This window comes from Myotis brandtii, unplaced genomic scaffold (genome assembly GCF_000412655.1).
Source record: "Myotis brandtii unplaced genomic scaffold, ASM41265v1 scaffold251, whole genome shotgun sequence".
NCBI lineage: Eukaryota > Metazoa > Chordata > Mammalia > Chiroptera > Vespertilionidae > Myotis > Myotis brandtii.
The window spans coordinates 1,596,735-1,614,597 of NW_005359516.1; the positions used below are offsets into that span (position 1 = coordinate 1,596,735).

Genomic DNA, 17,863 nt, shown 5'->3' on the forward strand with positions numbered 1-17,863 from the left:
AAGCTGTGGGAGGAACATGTGCTTTGGAGTTGAACAAGCCTGGCTTCAAATCCTGGCCCCGTTGCTTTACCCATTGCATGCCCTTGGCCAAGCACCTGACCTGTCAGAGTCAGCATCCCCATCTGGAAAATGGGCGCAAAGCTCCCCTCACACGGCAACCGTAAGTGAGGATGAGATAAAGGCCATGCACACCTAGCACAGGTGAGGCACAGGGGGGTGATCAGCCAATGCCTGCATCTGGCCCACGTTCTCACTGCCTTTGGCCATTGACTCAATGCCACTCTTACATGTCCCCCTTCCTTTTAAACCTCCCCATCATCCCTGATGGTTTCTTCTGACAGCTGAGCTACACCAATGCCTGCTTGGGCACAGTTTCTAAGCTGGTGCAGGTTTCTGAGTCTTCTTTCCTCCAGGACAAGAGCTGCCACTCTTACATGCCCCCCTTCCTTTTAAACGTCCCTGATGGTTTCTTCTAACAGCTGAGCTACACCAACGCCTGCTTGGGCACATTCCTAAGCTAGTGCAGGTTTCTGAGTCTTCTTTCCTCCAGGACAAGAGCCAGGGCATCGTGCGGCTTCCCCAGAACCCTGTACAAGAGCAGCTCTCAGAGTTTTATGCCCCCTGTACAACAGAAAGCTTTCCGCGTCCTTCTCTGGCACCAGATGCTTGCCTGCCATCTTCTGCGACTCTGAATCCATGTTTTATAGGGTGAGTCCCTGGGCCACAGGGTCCAGGGGCCTCGGGTGTCGGGACTGGAGGTGGGTGACTTTTGCAGAGGCCGTTACAACAGCCCCGGAGATGGGGCCCTCCCTGGATGAGCACCAGTCTAGTGGACAAGGCCAGGAGATGCCTTGCAGGCAGGGGCGGGGAACTGGCAAGTGCAAAGAGGCGGAGGAGTAAAGGAGCACAGCACATGCAAGAGAGAGAAGGCTCAGGCCAGGAACATAGGGCTGGAGAGGTGGGAGACCGGCTGGACCAGGGCTCCCAGGGCTAGACCCTCTCTTCCTTTGAGCCTGAGCAGGGGGCTCTGGGGAGTCCAGAGGAGGCCAAGCCCAAGCCGTCCTCCTTCCCTGGGCAGGAAGGGCCTGGGAGACATGCTCACCTGGGATCAGGAAGGGCTCAGGAACGCCTGGCCAGTGAAGCCTGCTAGAAACTGGGGGGACTTGGCAACTACAGACTCACCCCTGCCCTGTGAAGGGACAGCACTGAGGGAACCCTCGCCTCCCCTGGACTAGGCCTCAGGGCTGGGCAGAGCCAGAGCTGGGCAGGAAAGCGGAAGGGCCCGTGGGCACCCAGCCAGGCTGCTGGATGGCTCTGGGGGGGCTGGCCACAGGTTGGTGGGTGTGGTGTGACCCCGGAACAGACCAGATGAACTCCATGTGAAACCCCCAGCTGCCCAGAGACGGCGGGCCAAGTAGCAGCTCTGCCCCCTCCTATTCTCATCCTCAACCTCACAGAAGCCTTACTGTTATTTTTAATACGGTTCGTTTTTAGAAAGGTGAGAGGGAAACCGGCAGTTCACCAGAGCAAGAGGGAGAAAAAATAAAGCTAAACATAGTGCTCCAAAGATCTGGTCCAGCTTCCGAAATTACACGTTCTCCTTTGGGACTCGGGCATAATTTGCCGCTCCGGTTCTAGGAGCACATTTCCACCTTCACGGCGTCCCAAAGACTATAACCGGAGCAGCCAGCTCAAAATTAGCCCCGGCTGGGCAGGCAGGGAGCAGCCAGCCCCAGCACCCCACCCACCGCACCCCACGGTGGGGGCACAGGTCAGCATGCCTTGGGAAGCTTCCTGCATACTAGCCGGGGTTTCCTCCCTAACCCCCAAGCCCATCACACACACACACACACACACACACACACACACAGTCCCACTACCAAGCCCTTGCCCAGCCAGTCTACCCACCAGAAAAGCCTTCGTCTCCCCTCTGCTGCTCCAACCCCATGCCCTCGGAGAAGCTTTCCTGATTACTCTGGCCACACTGACCTCCAAGGGCCAAGAGAGCCCATGACCTTGGTGTCCTTGCTAATAAAGCGTTTCATCACTTTGATGCCACCCTGGGCATCTCATTTTAAATCTGCTAACATGTCTCTCATCTGTCTCCCAACCAGAGTGAAAATTCGTTTTTAGAAAGGTGAGAGGGAAACCGGCAGTTCACCAGAGCAAGAGGGAGAAAAAATAAAGCTAAACATAGTGCTCCAAAGATCTGGTCCAGCTTCCGAAATTACACGTTCTCCTTTGGGACTCGGGCATAATTTGCCGCTCCGGTTCTAGGAGCACATTTCCACCTTCACGGCGTCCCAAAGACTATAACCGGAGCAGCCAGCTCAAAATTAGCCCCGGCTGGGCAGGCAGGGAGCAGCCAGCCCCAGCACCCCACCCACCGCACCCCACGGTGGGGGCACAGGTCAGCATGCCTTGGGAAGCTTCCTGCATACTAGCCGGGGTTTCCTCCCTAACCCCCAAGCCCATCACACACACACACACACACACACACACACACACAGTCCCACTACCAAGCCCTTGCCCAGCCAGTCTACCCACCAGAAAAGCCTTCGTCTCCCCTCTGCTGCTCCAACCCCATGCCCTCGGAGAAGCTTTCCTGATTACTCTGGCCACACTGACCTCCAAGGGCCAAGAGAGCCCATGACCTTGGTGTCCTTGCTAATAAAGCGTTTCATCACTTTGATGCCACCCTGGGCATCTCATTTTAAATCTGCTAACATGTCTCTCATCTGTCTCCCAACCAGAGTGAAAACATCCCCAGAGTGAGTAAACATCTGACAGAGTGAGTAAAAGATTTCCTGCACCAGCCAAATCTGTGCTCCTGCTCTTTATCCCTCCTCAGCACACACGTATTCCCCACCCCCAGAAATTCTTCTCACGAGACTTAAAAAGGAGACCCCCTCCCCTATCCAGAGTGGTCTCTCATGATTATAGCCAAGAGTCACCCTTCACCAGGTGTCCCCAGGGGCATCTAGTGGTTGGAAGTGGGGTGACATATGGGGTGAACAGAGGACACCACCTCTACTTTGAGCTTGAAGGCCCTCTCTAGGGAGGAGCAGATTCCGTGTGTTCCTGCTCACTGATTCTCTCCCCATCTTCATAATCAGAACACCAGAGCTAGCTCAATGAAAAAGCAGCTTAGTAAACAAAGACCCCAGTTTTGTTTTAAAGATAGAGTCCAATTCAGAGTCAGAGACATAATCGGAGACAGGAGAAACCCAGGAGAAAGGCAAGGCTAGAGAATGATGGGTTGGTGGCAGTTCATTCAAATTGCGTTCTTGGTTGAAGGCAATGCCTATTTGTTCATTTGTCTTTATTTTCCAAATTTGATATCATGAACATATATTTGTAATCAGAAAAAAATAGGTGAGATCCTTTTTTTAAGGCAGAACACTAGATGGATAAAAGACCTCCCTGCCCCCTCTCTGAGGATACACACACATTCACACACACACACACTACATCCACCCCCAGGCTATGGATCTGAAATCTATACAAAGGACAGCCACACAGACCAAGAATCAACCATGGAGTTAACCTGTGTGAGCCTATCTCATCCCAGCCCTCACGCCATGGAGAAGAGTTCACAGGGTCAGGCACCCACTCCTGAGGGACCATCCTCACCCCCAAAGGTGGGTGCTGACCTATGAGCCCTGGAAGGCAGAGTAGAGAGATCTGCGTTATATGTACATTTTAGATCATATCTAGAATTGGCCACTCTTGACAGAAACCAAAACATTTCTAGAACCTTGAGGAACATTCTACCGTGAGTGTCCGTCCAATGACTCGAACATCAGGAAAGTCTGAGGTGATGTTTTTCAACATGTGGCAGGCTCATCCCGGGAATGGGGCAGATGATGGTGAGAAGTTATACAGCAGAGAAGGTGCGACCAAGGAAGGAGATGGAGGGACCAAGACAGAAGCCAGATGTGGCAAGAGCATATTTGAAGTTGGGAAGGTGCCCTGAGCTGGGTCCACAGCCCAGACCTGGTGAGCATAGCAACAGGGGCCACATCACGGAAAGAATGAAACAGGCTTCCGAGAAACATGGTGAACAAGCAGGAGCCAGGAGAAATCCAAATTCTTGTCCCTCCCGTCCTCAGAGGCCAGAGCCCTCCTTTATATCTGCACTGGGGGAGCAGAGAGGGGAGGAGAGCTCAGCCAGAATTCTCTGGCAAAGCATTTGCTTCTGGAACCTCTGCCTCCTGGATCAGCCTCGGAATGCCCAGTCCTCCCAAGTGCCAGAGGATGTGCAGGAAAGACAGAGTGAGTAAAAGATTTCCTGCACCAGCCAAATCGAACCAGTGGATCTCAGAGGAAAATGCAATACAAAAGCACTTTCCCCTAACCCCCCGCCCCCATCAGACCCCATCAGGGCAGGGCTTCCTAGACACCAGGAACGGTTTCCATGCTGGCCTCTGGACTCCTTGAGAGCAGGGTCATGTCTCCTCCATCAGACGGGGAGATCAGTGAGGGGAGAGTCCAAACCTCCTCCATCAGAGCAGGCGGACTTCACATCCTCCTTCTGTCTGCCCACCTGAGACCCTGTGAGCCTCGCCCGGATTCCAGCTCCTCACCCTCTGTCTGGCCAGCAGCTCTAGCCAGAGTGGCTATGTGCTACCACAGAGGACAGACTCTATTCTGCCTCAGACTCCCGCCCCAGTTACATCCTCCTTCTGTCTGTGAGCCTCGCCCGGATTCCAGCTCCTCACCCTCTGTCTGGCCAGCAGCTCTAGCCAGAGTGGCTATGTGCTACCACAGAGGACAGACCCTATTCTGCCTCAGACCCCTGCCCCAGTTCACTGATGTCAACACCAAGAGGATGACCAGACGAGGCCTCCTCACCGTCTGCCTCTGGCTGTGCTTGTAGCCAGCAGGACCCAAAATAGTCCCTCCTCCCTGCATCTGTAGACATTTTGAGGGCAGCACACACAGAACGGAAATCCTGCTGGGCAAGCCCCACGCTTCCCTGCACAGACTCAGACAGCCTGCTGAGAGGGTGGGAAGCGGGAGCCAGGATCAGGCAGCCTGGAGTTTGGGGCTAATTATCTGCCTAATTTGGCTACAAACACCCACCCAGGCCTGAAAGCACTAGCACCCAGTACAGCGGAATCCTTGCAGGGCCGGCTGAAATGTCCTCTTGGGTTTCCCCAGTCAAGAGAAGCTCCTGCGTAGACCCCCTACAGAGTGTGGGCAGGTCACCCATCTGTCCATCTGTCCACCCACCGTGCATCCACCAATCCAGGCAGACTTCACTGGATATCTCCTGCTAAGTCAGGTCCTCTGCTAAGTAAGCATTAAGGACACAAAGAAAAACATGCCCAGTCACTGCCCTGAGCCTAGTCTAGGAAGGATGCTGCCATCTACAGAGACAAGCAGGACCTAAGGCAGGTGCAATGACCAACATACAGACAAGACTTGCAGGGAAGCGGGAGGAGCCAGGGAAGAATTCTGGAAGGAGGTGACTACAACTAAGTTGAGTCTGAAAGAATGATCAGGTGTCCCTAGCAGAAAGGATGGTGGGGCAGAGCCCTGGAGAGCCACAGACATGGGAGAAATGGAGAGCTTGGGACTTCTGAGGACTCTCAACATCAGAGAAACTATAGAGCAAGACCTGTTGTTCTGGCAGCAGTGAGGCCCGAAGCTGAACACAAGGACACTCCCTGTGAAGTGAAATGATGAGCAAGTGATAAAGAAGAGGCTATCAGCCCATAATGTCAGAGGGAAGCCCCTATCAACACACCTCCAGGGACAGCTTTGAGGATCCTGAGCCCAACACCAAGTCTGCTCTCCTGCTCTCAATGCTGATATTAAAGAAAACAAACCCTCTGAAGTGCTACACCATCCCATCCTGGGGTGAATAAGCAGGCTCTGGGCATGAGGACACAGCTGCTAACTGTGTAGACGGGGAGGCTCTGCCCCAGGCAGCCCCAACGCTCTGGGAGCCCCAGGTGCCAGGGGTGTGACCAGCATCATGCAAAGCTGAGAGAAGGTGACAACCTAGAACAGATGGCCAGTTCGAGGCCTAAGCTTGCTCACGGTGAGGCCTTTCTCCATCTCCACTGCAGGAAGGACTGGGTGGTCTCAGCCCGACCGGACTCAGAGCCATCCCAGGTCCCCAGGTGGGAAGAGTGCTCCCCCTCAGTGAGAGATGCCACACACACCCTGCCATGCTGTTTGGCATGGGTGTCTGACTCACCAGCTGGCCCTATGTTGCCGAGTGCATAGCAAAGGGACACCACTTACCTGCAGCAGGGTGGGACACCCTTGGAATAAGTTCCCCCTCCCGCCCCTCTCCCTTCCTTTTCCTGGCCATGGAGGAATGCAGGAGGTGGAGAAACTTGGACAAAGACCCCTCCTTCCAGGCCCCTCCATCTGTTTAGTCCTTCCACCCAGGTCCAGAGGGAGACCTCTTGTAAAGGCCATGTGAGGCAGGGAGAGCAGGAGTGGGAGAGATGAGGAAGGGAGTGGGGAGCAATCAAGGCCAGCTCTTGGCCGGAACCAGTGTCTCTCCCCCAGGACCCAGTCCATCCTACCTGGATGGGGATGAGGGGCTCCTTATCGTCAATGTCAATGAGCACATCTTCCCCAGGACTGAGTAAGCTCACATCATCTGTAGGAGAGACCAGTGTCCAGGCCTGAGAGGGGGCTCCCTCCGGGATCGCGTCCCTCCTCAGCCACAAGACTCAGGGAACTATGAGACAAAACCCGTCTCTCTCTCCACACTTCTCAATCTTCCTCCTTCTCCCACCCAATTCTTCCCTCTCCCATCTCTGTCCCTCCCATCCTCCTTCACATTCCCTGTCTCCTGAATGTCCCTCTTCCTCCCTTCCCATTCCTCCCCTCTCTCCTCATCCCACTGAATCCCAGCATCTCTCTCTCCCTCAACCACCACCCACTTCAGCCCTCACCTCTCAGCCCCCACAGACACGTGTACCTGCTCCTGGTACGCCCGGCCCAGATCCAGGCTATGCCCTGAGGGAGATGAGGTCCCTACCCTCCTGGTCAGCTGAGCAGAAACCACCCCTCAGTCAGGTCCCAGTAAAAGCAGAGCTTCAGGACAACTCTCAGTGGAAGTCCCACCTGCCCAAGGCCCCTCTGCCAGGCCCTCCCCATCAACAACCCCTCCACCTACCTGGGCCACCCTGTGGGGATGCACTCTCCCCTGAGTAGGGGTCACACAGGAAGCTCTCCAGAGAGCGGATGGTACACTGGCCGACCACAGGCCGGCGGCCAAACTGGCGGTTATCAATGACCTTGATCACGATGGGGGGACAGTAGAGCTCCTCCCTGGGCAGCATCTGGGCAGAAGAGGAGGGAAGTTCTGAGCAGTGGCCTAAACCCATCTCTGGGAGGTCTCAGAGGAGGGGGACAAGCCCAGGGAGAGAGAATGACTATGAACCCACATGTAACCTCCAGTGGCCATGACTCCAAAGTGGTGGCTGGCTGAGCCCACGAGCTGGCCAGGGAAGTAGAAAACACACACCTTTCCTCCTGCCTCTTGAACAGTCTACGTGGAGGCCAGCTTTTCCCCCACAGCCTTACCTTCCAAACACATCAGCTCAGCCCAGAGTGAAAGCAAGTCTCCTTTCCCTGAACCCTCACTGGCTGGGAGGGGACGAGGGGAGAAGTTGGCCCAGGACTCAACATTTCTTGCAGACAGTCCCCCCCAAGTGGATACTCAAGAGTTGGCTTATAGTCCCAGATTCTTCTCCCCACCCCACCTCCCCAGCCCCAAAAGCACTTTGAACACAACTTGAAATAATTTATATGCTCTCCTTCGGTGGCGGGTTTGGCTCAGCCAAGAGGAGGCTCCTGTTGACAGCCACTGGGCCTGGAATTTCTATAGTGCTTTCATGTTGCAAACCATGTTCCCTTCCTCAGGCTGGCCTTGATCCGGCCACTAGGCCCAGGCAGCCCCGGGAGCTGGAGAGGACTGGGGGCCGGAGGGCGGTAAGGTGAGCCCATCTGTGGAGGCCCAGGTGGGGAGGCCGGTCAGGGAAGGTTTGGAAGATCAGAGCTCCTGGCGGGCTCCGAGGGGAACTTCGGAGGATAGAGACCTGCCCTAAAAGAGAGAACAGCCATGGTGATGGGTCCTTAGGACCTCTGCGGACTCGGGATCTGGGTAGGAGGGAGTAAGCTGGTCCCATCGGTGTTGCTCATAGGCTTCACCTCTTCCGGTGAGGAGAGCGTGAGCATTTCCTCCCACTTTCACAGACAAGCGAGGTGGGAGAGAAACCGTGACCACACAGGTTCCCAGAGGAGTCGGAGCAGACTCCCAGACTGCTGGGGTCTGCCAGAAGGTTCTAGCCACCAGGGCACTGGAAGAGGACTGCAGGGAGTTCAGGCTCACCACTTCCATGAAGAGGGTGCAGATGTCAAAGTTGGGGTTCTTCCGGAGGTTCCGGATGACACAGGACTGTACCGTCTGGCCCCCGCACTCCACCACAAGGCTGGGGGAGGAGACATTGGCCAGCTGGTAACTCTTCATGTTCCGCAGGCCCCATGCCAGGATCTGGGGACACAGAGTGAGGAGAGCAGCTAGAAAGGCTATGGGAAGGCTGGGCCAGGAAGGGGAAGGTCCAGGCTGCCCTCCAGCCCCACACGGGAGCCAGGCTCACCTCGATGGCGGTCCGCTGGAGAACTGGCTTGATGTTCTGGGGAACCATGTAGATGTTGGCCTCCCTCTGGGGTGGCGGATAGGGCAGGTCTGTGTCCTCCGACTACAGGGAATATCAGGTGGAACAGACACATGGGTGGGAGAAACACCAAGGCAGAGAGACAAGAAAGGTGGACAGGCGGGATGGAAAGAAGGACGTGCACGAGAAAGACAGAAACAGAGAAGCAAGGACACACAAGTGGGCAAAGGGCAGGCAGAAATGAGAGAGCAAAGTCAGTTTTTCCAGGCACAATCTTCTCCAGGATCACAATTTAAGCACCATGGCCCAGGGTCACCCCTCCTCCCATAATGCAGGCTCTGATGCACCAATGAGCTGCTCAGGGTCACCCCATCTCCTACACACACACACGCACGTGTGCACACACATGACTGCCCTCTTCATCCTGACACGTCCACTTTGGCCCCCCACTGGCCTGGTTCTCCTGCCTCCTGTCTCACACCCTCCCAACTTAACACCCACCCTGGAGTTCCATCCCTACCCCCATACCCACACCCAGACACCTGTCAGCCCCTACCCGTCTGCTGTGAGGACAGAGCACTTACACTGGCAGTCAGAGTATTTCCCAGCGGGAGAAAGGTATATAAATGCCCGTCATCTACAGGCACCAAAGGGCACTGCTGGGGAGGCTCCTTCACCACCACAGACCAGAGTTGAGCACAGCATATGTCAACTTTGACCTTCTAAGGGTTTGCCAAAAAGATGTGGGCAGGAATCCCAATGATCACGAAGAATTATATGGGGAAGCAGACGGGGCAAGGGAAGCTGGTACCACCATGGATTAAGCAACTACCCCGTCTCACAGTGGTTGGAACACAGGCTCTGGGTATGAATCCCGGCTCCACCACTCACTGAGTTAAGTAAGTTCTTTCACCTCTCTATGGCTCATTTTTTTACATCTATGACATGGTATTAAAAGTTATCAACCTCTAAAGGTTAGTGTGAAGCTTGAAGAAGTTAAAACAACATTTAGAATAGTGTCTGATTCATGTAAACTCTCAATAGTCGGACTGCTAGCCCACGTGGCACCCTTGTGACAATTAGAGAAAGATGTCTCTTTCTTAAAGCCCTTTACATCCAGGTCAGAAAATCATCATACCTCACTCATTTATTAGAACAAGACACTCTACTGCCACCTACTGGAAACTTGTTATAATAAATACAAATCTATGGTGTCTGCCCTGGAAATTGCACCTCCTTGGACACAGTGCCCTTGCGCAGTGCACAACCTGCACGTCCACACATGGAGTTCCTGACCCTCGGGAAATGTTCACTATAATTAAAAGGGCTCTGCTGGGCACTTTAGAGAGCTTGCCTCATCTGATCTCATTTAATAAACAGTGGAATGATTGGATTCATTCTCTAAGCGACTTGCTCTGGGTTCTGTCTCAGAGGACAGTGCATCCACCTACAGATGCTCTGACACGGATCCTTGGAGCAGCAGGAGAAACACACCAGCTCGCTCCAGCCTCAGCACTTCGCAGCCAGCCCCCGCTGTCACTCCTGCTCAATGGCACAGCCACGCTGCTATGCTCCCTGGCCTGCAGTGGCAAGGAGCTCATTTCTAGAATCAGACCAGACCTTGGTTCTCATGCCCGTCGTGCCGCTTTCTAGCTGTCTGACCTCGGGCACATTACCCAACCTTTGTGACTCACACCCTCATGGGAAGATCTGGGATTACAATACCCTTCGAAGTTGCTGTGAGAATGCAGGTGGAGAACAAATATAGAGAGTGTCTGGCACATAGGAAGTGCTTCATAGATAGTGGTGACTCTGGTTCCTGTATTGCTGTTTGGTGCCACCCAACCTTGGTTTTTACCATTCACCTTGATCTCCCAGGGTGGCTTGAAGAGATGTGAGCCACTGAAAGCATTCCTCAGAACACTGGCTTCTTAACTGTCCCTATGTCACCAGGGCACAACGTGAAGACATTCACCATTTTCACAGTCTGCTTGAATGGTGCCCCTGGAGAGTGCAGGCAGGGCCTGGACGGCCACCACAATGGCCTGGCTGCTATGGGGACACCTGGCTGAGTGCCCACCGTTGGCACTCCAAGCCACCAGCTGCAGCGGCGGCACATCAAGGGTTGCCTCATTAAGGGAAGGGTGAGGCCTGAAGGCCTGCTCCTAGCCTGTTTGTGGCCTGCTTGAGGGTGATGCCCAGTCCAATGTGGGCCCAGGGCCAAAAGCCCAAGATGCAAAGGGGCAAAAAGAAGGTATCAGGGAGGGAACCACGCCCAAGCTGCCCTGGGTGGGGAGACAGAAAGATAAGCCTTTCTCACATGGGTGCAACATTCTCCCGAAATCACCCAGGAAAGCTCATTCACATATTTCCTCCCAGACATTCTTCTCTAGGCCCCCAACTCTGGGCAGTGTCCCTTTGATCCCTTCCTGTCCCTCGCTTCCATGTTGCATCTTTCCTTCAGGCTCCCTTGCGCTCCAGTTGATGGCATTCCTCTCTATATGCTGAGGACCAGGGTCCCCATTTCCAGGAACCTATTTACGGAGGAGGCCAGGGAACCAGAACCTCGAGAAGGGTAGACTCCAGTACCGTTTGGAGGAGGCCCTGGAGGAAGAAGGCAGGTGCACACAGCTGTGGAGCGCCAGGCCCGCAGAGGCAGCAGGGAGAGACAAGCAGAGACAGTGGTTAGAGTGTGTCTGTGGAGCAGCTTCCTCCGCACGAGGCCACCATCCTCATCCCAAGGCCAGCTCATCTCCATCCACCTCGCTGTCCCCCGGGGTCCCAGAACATCCTTGCTCCCTGTCATTTGTTGCCACTCCCCAGGCCCCCTGACGCTGTAGGCCCCCCTTCCACCAGGCCTGCAAGCTGCCACATTGGCCCTCTGTGCCCCCTCCTCACTGTGCATACTGGTGAGGCTATCACGGAGCTTCTACGCCTAAACACTCTCTGGCTCCTTAACCCAGTCTCATCCAGTCCCCCTCAGTTTTCCCCACTATCTGCTAGATCATTTTTTTAAATATATTTTATTGATGTTTTTACAGAGAGGAAGGGAGAGGGATAGAGAGTTAGAAACATCAATGAGAGAGAAACATTGATCAGCTGCCTCCTGCACACCCACTACTGGGGATGTGCCCGCAACCAAGGTACATGCCCTTGACCAGAATCGAACCTGGGACCCTTCAGTCCACAGGCTGACGCTCTACCCACTGACCTGTTAGGGCTCTGCTAAATCTTCTCCTTCCCCATTTAAAGCTGGTCCATCAGATCCTCCCTGCTCTGGGTCCTCTCCAGCAGCCTCCCTCTCCTCTCTCTCTTCCTGAGAAGGACTGCACCCATCCACTGCCTCTCACTTCCATGCAGCCCTCTGCCCAGTGCATTCAGCTTGGCTCCCTGCATCCTCTCCCTGGAAACTGCTATCCCCAAAGTTAACAACGACCTGCTTATAACTCAACCCAGAGGCCATCCCTCACCAGCTCCTCTCTTTCTTCACTCCCTCAGCAGCATGTGGCCAGCTGATCTCGGCCTCCTTCCTGAAACCATCTCTCTGGTCCCACACTGGCCCTCCACCCATACCCTCTGCTTGTTGAGTCCCCTCCTCTGCCCAGTCGTCTCCCAGGCTTTCTGCTCCCAAACATCTCTGCTAAACTCTAGACCCACGGTCCCAACCTCTTTTGCTCAGTTCATCCTTGTGTCCCACTGGCCTCTCACACTGAACTTACCCAAAAGTGGATTCCCTACCTTCCCCACCAAAACCCGCTCTTTTCAAATGTCATGTCAGAAACCCACCCCGCCATCCACTCAACAACAGGCCACAGAGTCCCATGCCATCCTCAGCTCTCCTCCCCTTGTCACCAGGTCTGAATGATCACCTAGTCTTGGCGATTCTGTCCCCTAAATCTCTTGCATGTGCATCCACCTGTCTTCTTTCCTCAGCTGGGGTCACCGCCCCTCTTGCCTGGATTCGCCAGCATCCTGCCAAGTGGTCTTGCACCTGGTTTTGCACATCTACTCTCTGCAACAAAGGTATGCTGTGCTCTGCAGCCAGGAGGCACGACCTAAGAATGTCACTCTGTTTAAGACCCATCAGAGGTTCCCCACCCACTCAGGATGAAGTCCAAACTCCTTGACGTGGCCTCCAAGACCCCTCATCTTCTAGCCCTTGACTTCTCCTGTCTCACCTCTCCCCAGATAACTTTCCCTTCCAGGCCCCCAGAGAGATAAGCCACCACCGTGAACATGCTCAGTGCCTGCCCTGGCAGGTCACAGGAGACACCATGCTGTCTTTGCCTGTGAGGCCTGCAGCTCTGGGTCCTTCTGTCTGGATGCTCTCTGCCCACTTCATCTGGCTACCTCCTACTCGGCTTTAGGTCTCCATTACATCTTCCCTGGGGGGCCTGAGCCTAACTTAAGCACCCCCATGGCTCCCATAGCAACTTGATCCTCTCCAATTGAAAGACACCCCATCCTGTGCCATCCCTATGTGTTCATTTGTCTGTGTCCCCGGTTAAACCAGCTATTCTGCACACAGGGACCGCAGCTGAATCCCCTGCCCAATAAATAAAGGGTTATGAATAGATCGCTGAAGGGAGGGAAGGAGTGGGGACAGAGGGGTAAGAGGGTGGGTGGATGTGCGAATAAAGAACTGGCTCCAGCATACTCTCCCCTCCTTGTCTGCTCCAGCCCGATCCTTGGGTCTTCACCAGGCCTTCCCTCCCCTGGGCCTGCTGATGGCTCCCGCGGTTTGAATGGGTTTCCCTTACCCTCCTTCTGAGCCTAGGACATCTTTCAGGGCCCAGTTCGAGCTCTCCAGCCCCCAGAGAGCCTCCCCAACCACTCCAGAAACTTCTTATAAGCCTGCTTTCTGGCTTCTTTGAATTCTAAGTGACCTTGTGTCCAGTTTCCCAAGATCCTAACAGGTTTCTGACGTCTCACGTGAGAGTCCTGTGGCCCGGCCAGGTGGCAGCTCTGTGCACGAGTTTCTCAGCTGTTCTCTAGTCCGGCCAACCTGAGGCACCACCTCTCTCCAGGCAGTGACTCTCCACAGGGTGGGCTGCAGTGGCCCTATCAGAACTGGGGACGCACATCAGCATTGGCAGGCAGGGGTGGGTGTAGACGGAAAGTGCCACCAGGACATCCTGATTCACTGTCCTGTGTGTGACAGAGGACCCTGGGGGACACCGACCTCGGGGCAGCCTTAGGTTATAAGCCTCATTAGATACAGCAACACTTGACCAAGCCCTTCCTTGGCCACCCTTCCCACCCAACCCTGAGTGCAGGGCAGACCTGAGGCTGCTCTGCTAATGGGCCTCTACAGGGGTGCGGGCTTTTGGCTCTCTCCCCATCAGAGCAGAGTCCACCTGAATGCCCCTTTAGTCTAGCCATCCTGCTGGTCGGTCCAGTACAGGTTAGCCCAGGCCCTGAACCAACAGGGGGACTTCCTCCCCCCGTCCTAGGAGCCACCACACTAGACAGACCCTCATTCCTAGGGCCGGGGGACATGTTGGCAAGCCCACCCAGCCACCTAGGTCAGTCCCACCACCAGTAGCCCATAGACTCCCACCTCACCCAACGGGGTACTGTCAGGGGACCTGTAGACATTCAGATCCTGGTTCCTCAGGGAGCTCCAGGCAGGGGCAGCCAGGCGGCTGGGAGGGCTCCATTGTCTGCCTGCCCCACCCAGCTCGTTAGGAACAACATGTTGCTCTAATTACACTTGGGAGGAAAAACAGTGTTTTAAATTAAGGCCTTGGGGGGGCGGATGGGGGATGGGGGACCACTGGGTTTATTTTCTTGATTGCAAAATACCAAAGTTTTCCTTCTAGTGGATTTGGGGGTGCAGGAGAGGACCTCGCCATACCCCATCGCCTGGATTTGGAAGGGCTGAGGGAGTAACATCTGGTTGGACCCTGAGCCTCCTGAAAACAGCCACAGAGCATGCGGTCCTCCTACCAGGGCAACCCCTCCACGGAGCAGGGCAGAAGCAGAGCCAAGGGCACCAGTCCCACCACACCCCCTTCAGTGGTCAGGACCTCAGCCCCAGCTCCTGCCTCAGGCCCCCAGGTGGGTCTTCCTCAGCACATGCCACATCCCAGCCCCAGTTAGGAAGGAGTCAGCCAGCCCCTCTCCTGCCGCGTGTGCGTGCACGTGTGTGTGTGTGTGTGTGTGTGTGTGTGTTCATGCGAGTGTACACACTCGCACACACTCCAACGTGCATGTGCACACTCTCCAGTTCTCAGGAAATCTAAAATTGCAGTTTCTTTGAACTCATTCCCCTTGGCAGCACGGACTGCCTTTGTTCTCCAGACAAAAAGGAAAAGAAACGAGACAGAGGGCTCAGAAGAGGCGGGAGAAGGAGGGAGAGAGGGAGCCAGGGCCAAGGAGCAAACGGAGGCAGAGGGAAACTCGAAGGGAGAGCGGGAAGAGGGGAAGGCGAGCAGGGCTCAGAAGAGGGGAAACAGCCAGCGACACAGAGACAGGCTGGGGAGCCAGGAGAGATGCCCTCCTCCACCCATGCTCTCTGCAACGACCCAGGCCTCCCAGGCGTCACCCAAGTCTCAACCGCAGGATGCCACAGTTCTCCTTCCCTGCCAAGAGCCCCGGAAAGAGACCCTCTGGATGGGCGTAAAGCCTGGGGAGAGAGAAATCTCACCCAACAAACTGGCCCCCAGTGATGACAGCCTCCAGCCCAAAGCATTGACACCTGCACTCCCGCCCCCACCTGTCAATCTGTGCTTCAGAAGCAAGCTCGGTGTCACCTCTTCCAGGAAGCCACCCCCACTGTCCTCCATCTGCTCTGGGAGCCCTCAGCGCAGACAGATGGCATTTCAGCTCATTCACAGACACTGTCTCCCACGCAGCCTTGGGCTGCGCTGGCCCAAAGGCACTCCCCACTGGAGAGGCCATCCTTAAACCATCCTACAGTCACCGAAGCCTCCTAGCTGGTCTCCCCTCCTGCCCCTTGTTTGCCAACCTACACCCCCTCCAGCCAGACAACTTGCTAACCACCCATCTGCCCTCTCTGCTCTAAGAATCTAAGCTCCTGGCCTGGCTTATCACGGCCCCGCGGGCTCCTGGAGCGATCCTCACAGGGATCAGGCTGGTACCTAGATGGGACTGAACAGGGGATACAAGGCAAGAGCTGAGCTCATGCAAAGACAGAAAAACCCTGCACAGTCACAAAGCTTCCCGCAGAACCAGCGGCGGCAGCAGGACCCCTGCCTCCACCCAGTACCAAAGGATTCTTAAAACCAAACAGGACTCGGGACTTGGCATGAGGCTTAGCCTTCGAGAGCAGGGGAAGTGGATGAGCTACGGGCCCTGGGGATGAGGGGGTCACCAGGTCATCTTTTGGGGTGGTTCCCTGGGTGAGTTGTTACTCCATTTATCCTCAGGGGCCTCAGATCCTCTGAACCTGATGGCTAGCCCAGCCCTGTGCTCCCTGCCCCCCACCCCCCACTCTACACTCCACAGGACTTGCTCTCGCCTGGCCCTGGTGACCCACACCCCACCTCGCTCTGGGGCCGGCCCGGCAGCAGGACACTTGGCCCTCTTTGGGGTCTGGCCCAAAAGCTGCAAATCTGGCTTTGCTTCCTGACGAGGAGACCACAGCCTGATCCTCGCTCTCAGAATCTGAGCCTTCACTGTTATATATTACAGATCCAGTTAGTTATTAAGGATTTTAACTTTTTTTTAATAACGCATCCCTGGGCTGGGTCTTCTTTGGAGCAGGCTGTGGGTTTTGGCCACAGAATGCTCTCAATTGAGAGAGGGCTCCGTGCTGCTTCCCTGGACAGGACTCTGCTCCCCTTTCCAAATCGGCAGTCTTTCCAACTGCAGCCAAGAGCAGGAGGCTGCCTGTCAGGCGCAATTACGGCCAGCTCATTTGGCGGACCCCACCTCGGTCTGGGAGCAAAAGGAAGTGAGGTAAGGGGCGCGGGGCCTGCAGATCCCACATCCTGACCCTGCACTTCAAGTCCAAATTGCACTGCAAATGTCAAATGGTGTTCGCTCCCTGCCTGGGGATTCCCTGACGGCAGGAAGTAGCTGCCTTCTGCCCAACCCCCATCTGACCAGGGCTCTCCTTCCTGCCTCTCCGCCCAGGCCTCTGCCCGACTCATTCATGAGGACCCGCTCCCAGATGTGCAGGAAGCCATAGGGAATGCACTCCTCATCATCCCCATGGCAAAGGACAAACCCTAAACTTCTTCTAGAACCAGGAGTCCCCAACCCACCTAGCCCCTCAGCCATCCAGGCCCCGAACCATTCAGGCCCTAAACTGGTGCTTGTCCCCTTGGGCAGGTTTCCCACCTTCTTCCTGCAACAATGCCTGGCTGATGCCACTTCCACCAGAAAGGCTTCCTTGCCTACTCTGGCCTCTTACGAACATTTTCTTCTTGAAAACATGCCACCTGGTCCTCGGCCAGATGAGACTGCGTACTGCCAACCATGAGATCTAGATGAATCTGACCTTCAACAGGACAGCCAGTCCTCTGAGGCCAGAATCATTCCAGGACTCACCCCAGGCAGCCCTGGATCCACAAAGAGTGAGGGGAATGAAGGCTCCAGGGCACATGTCCGGAAGATGGCCTTGACGTCCCCTCTGTCTCTGCCCACCCCTCCACCCCCCAGCAACCGCCACAGCCACGAGGGTCCACCTCACCTCTTCCAGGATCCGTGATGCATCCTGTACCTGGACCACATCATGGGACGTTCCACATCCAGGAGATGGTGAAAAGAGGAGAGAAGGGGGATAAAAGTTCGCCATCAGTGACAAAGCGCACTCGGCTGGGCAGAGATCAGCACACCAGACATCACCTAAGAGGAGCCAACAGAGACCACCTCCCATCCCCGGCAAGTGCCATGTGCCTCTAGCCACGCCCTCCATGTGGTCCCTGAGAAAGAAGGTGTGATGGACGTTGATGCCAAGGAACTGGTAGGAGACGAGGCCAAAAATAAGCCTAGAGCCCAGGCATGTCCGGAAGTGACAGACAGGGGAAAGGAAAATGGCAAACAGGTGGTGGGAAGGGCCCGGGCCTGTGCGGCAGCCCAGGAAGCAAAGAGGCCTCAGGTCCTGGAGCTGCTGCTCCTACCCGAGCACGTGAACTTGGGGAGCCAAGAAGAAACAACGGGTCCCCCAGCGTCTGGCAGACTGAGATCGGGAGCTTGGACTTGACAGGAGAGGAATGGGGAGCGAGAGAAGGGGGAGGGGGGATGAA

At 55.4% G+C, this 17,863-nt stretch overlaps 1 protein-coding gene across 12 annotated transcripts in view; it reads right to left on the reverse strand.

Moving 5' to 3' along the window:
* Positions 1-17,863, reverse strand: part of DYSF (dysferlin) — a 205,276-nt gene that overhangs the window by 50,672 nt on the left and 136,741 nt on the right. For 8 of the 12 annotated variants that reach the window (XM_005867776.2, XM_005867772.2, XM_005867767.2 and 5 more), the window contains 5 exons: positions 17,308-17,337; positions 8,631-8,732; positions 8,363-8,524; positions 7,145-7,310; positions 6,546-6,622 (listed from right to left, as the gene is read on the reverse strand). In XM_005867776.2, coding sequence (XP_005867838.1) covers positions 6,546-6,622; positions 7,145-7,310; positions 8,363-8,524; positions 8,631-8,732; positions 17,308-17,337 — 537 coding nt within the window. Of the gene's footprint in view, positions 1-6,545; positions 6,623-7,144; positions 7,311-8,362; positions 8,525-8,630; positions 8,733-11,237; positions 11,280-17,307; positions 17,338-17,863 lie in introns of all 12 variants that reach the window. The other 4 variants (XM_014540931.1, XM_014540930.1, XM_005867763.2 and 1 more) reach the window with 1 other exon arrangement.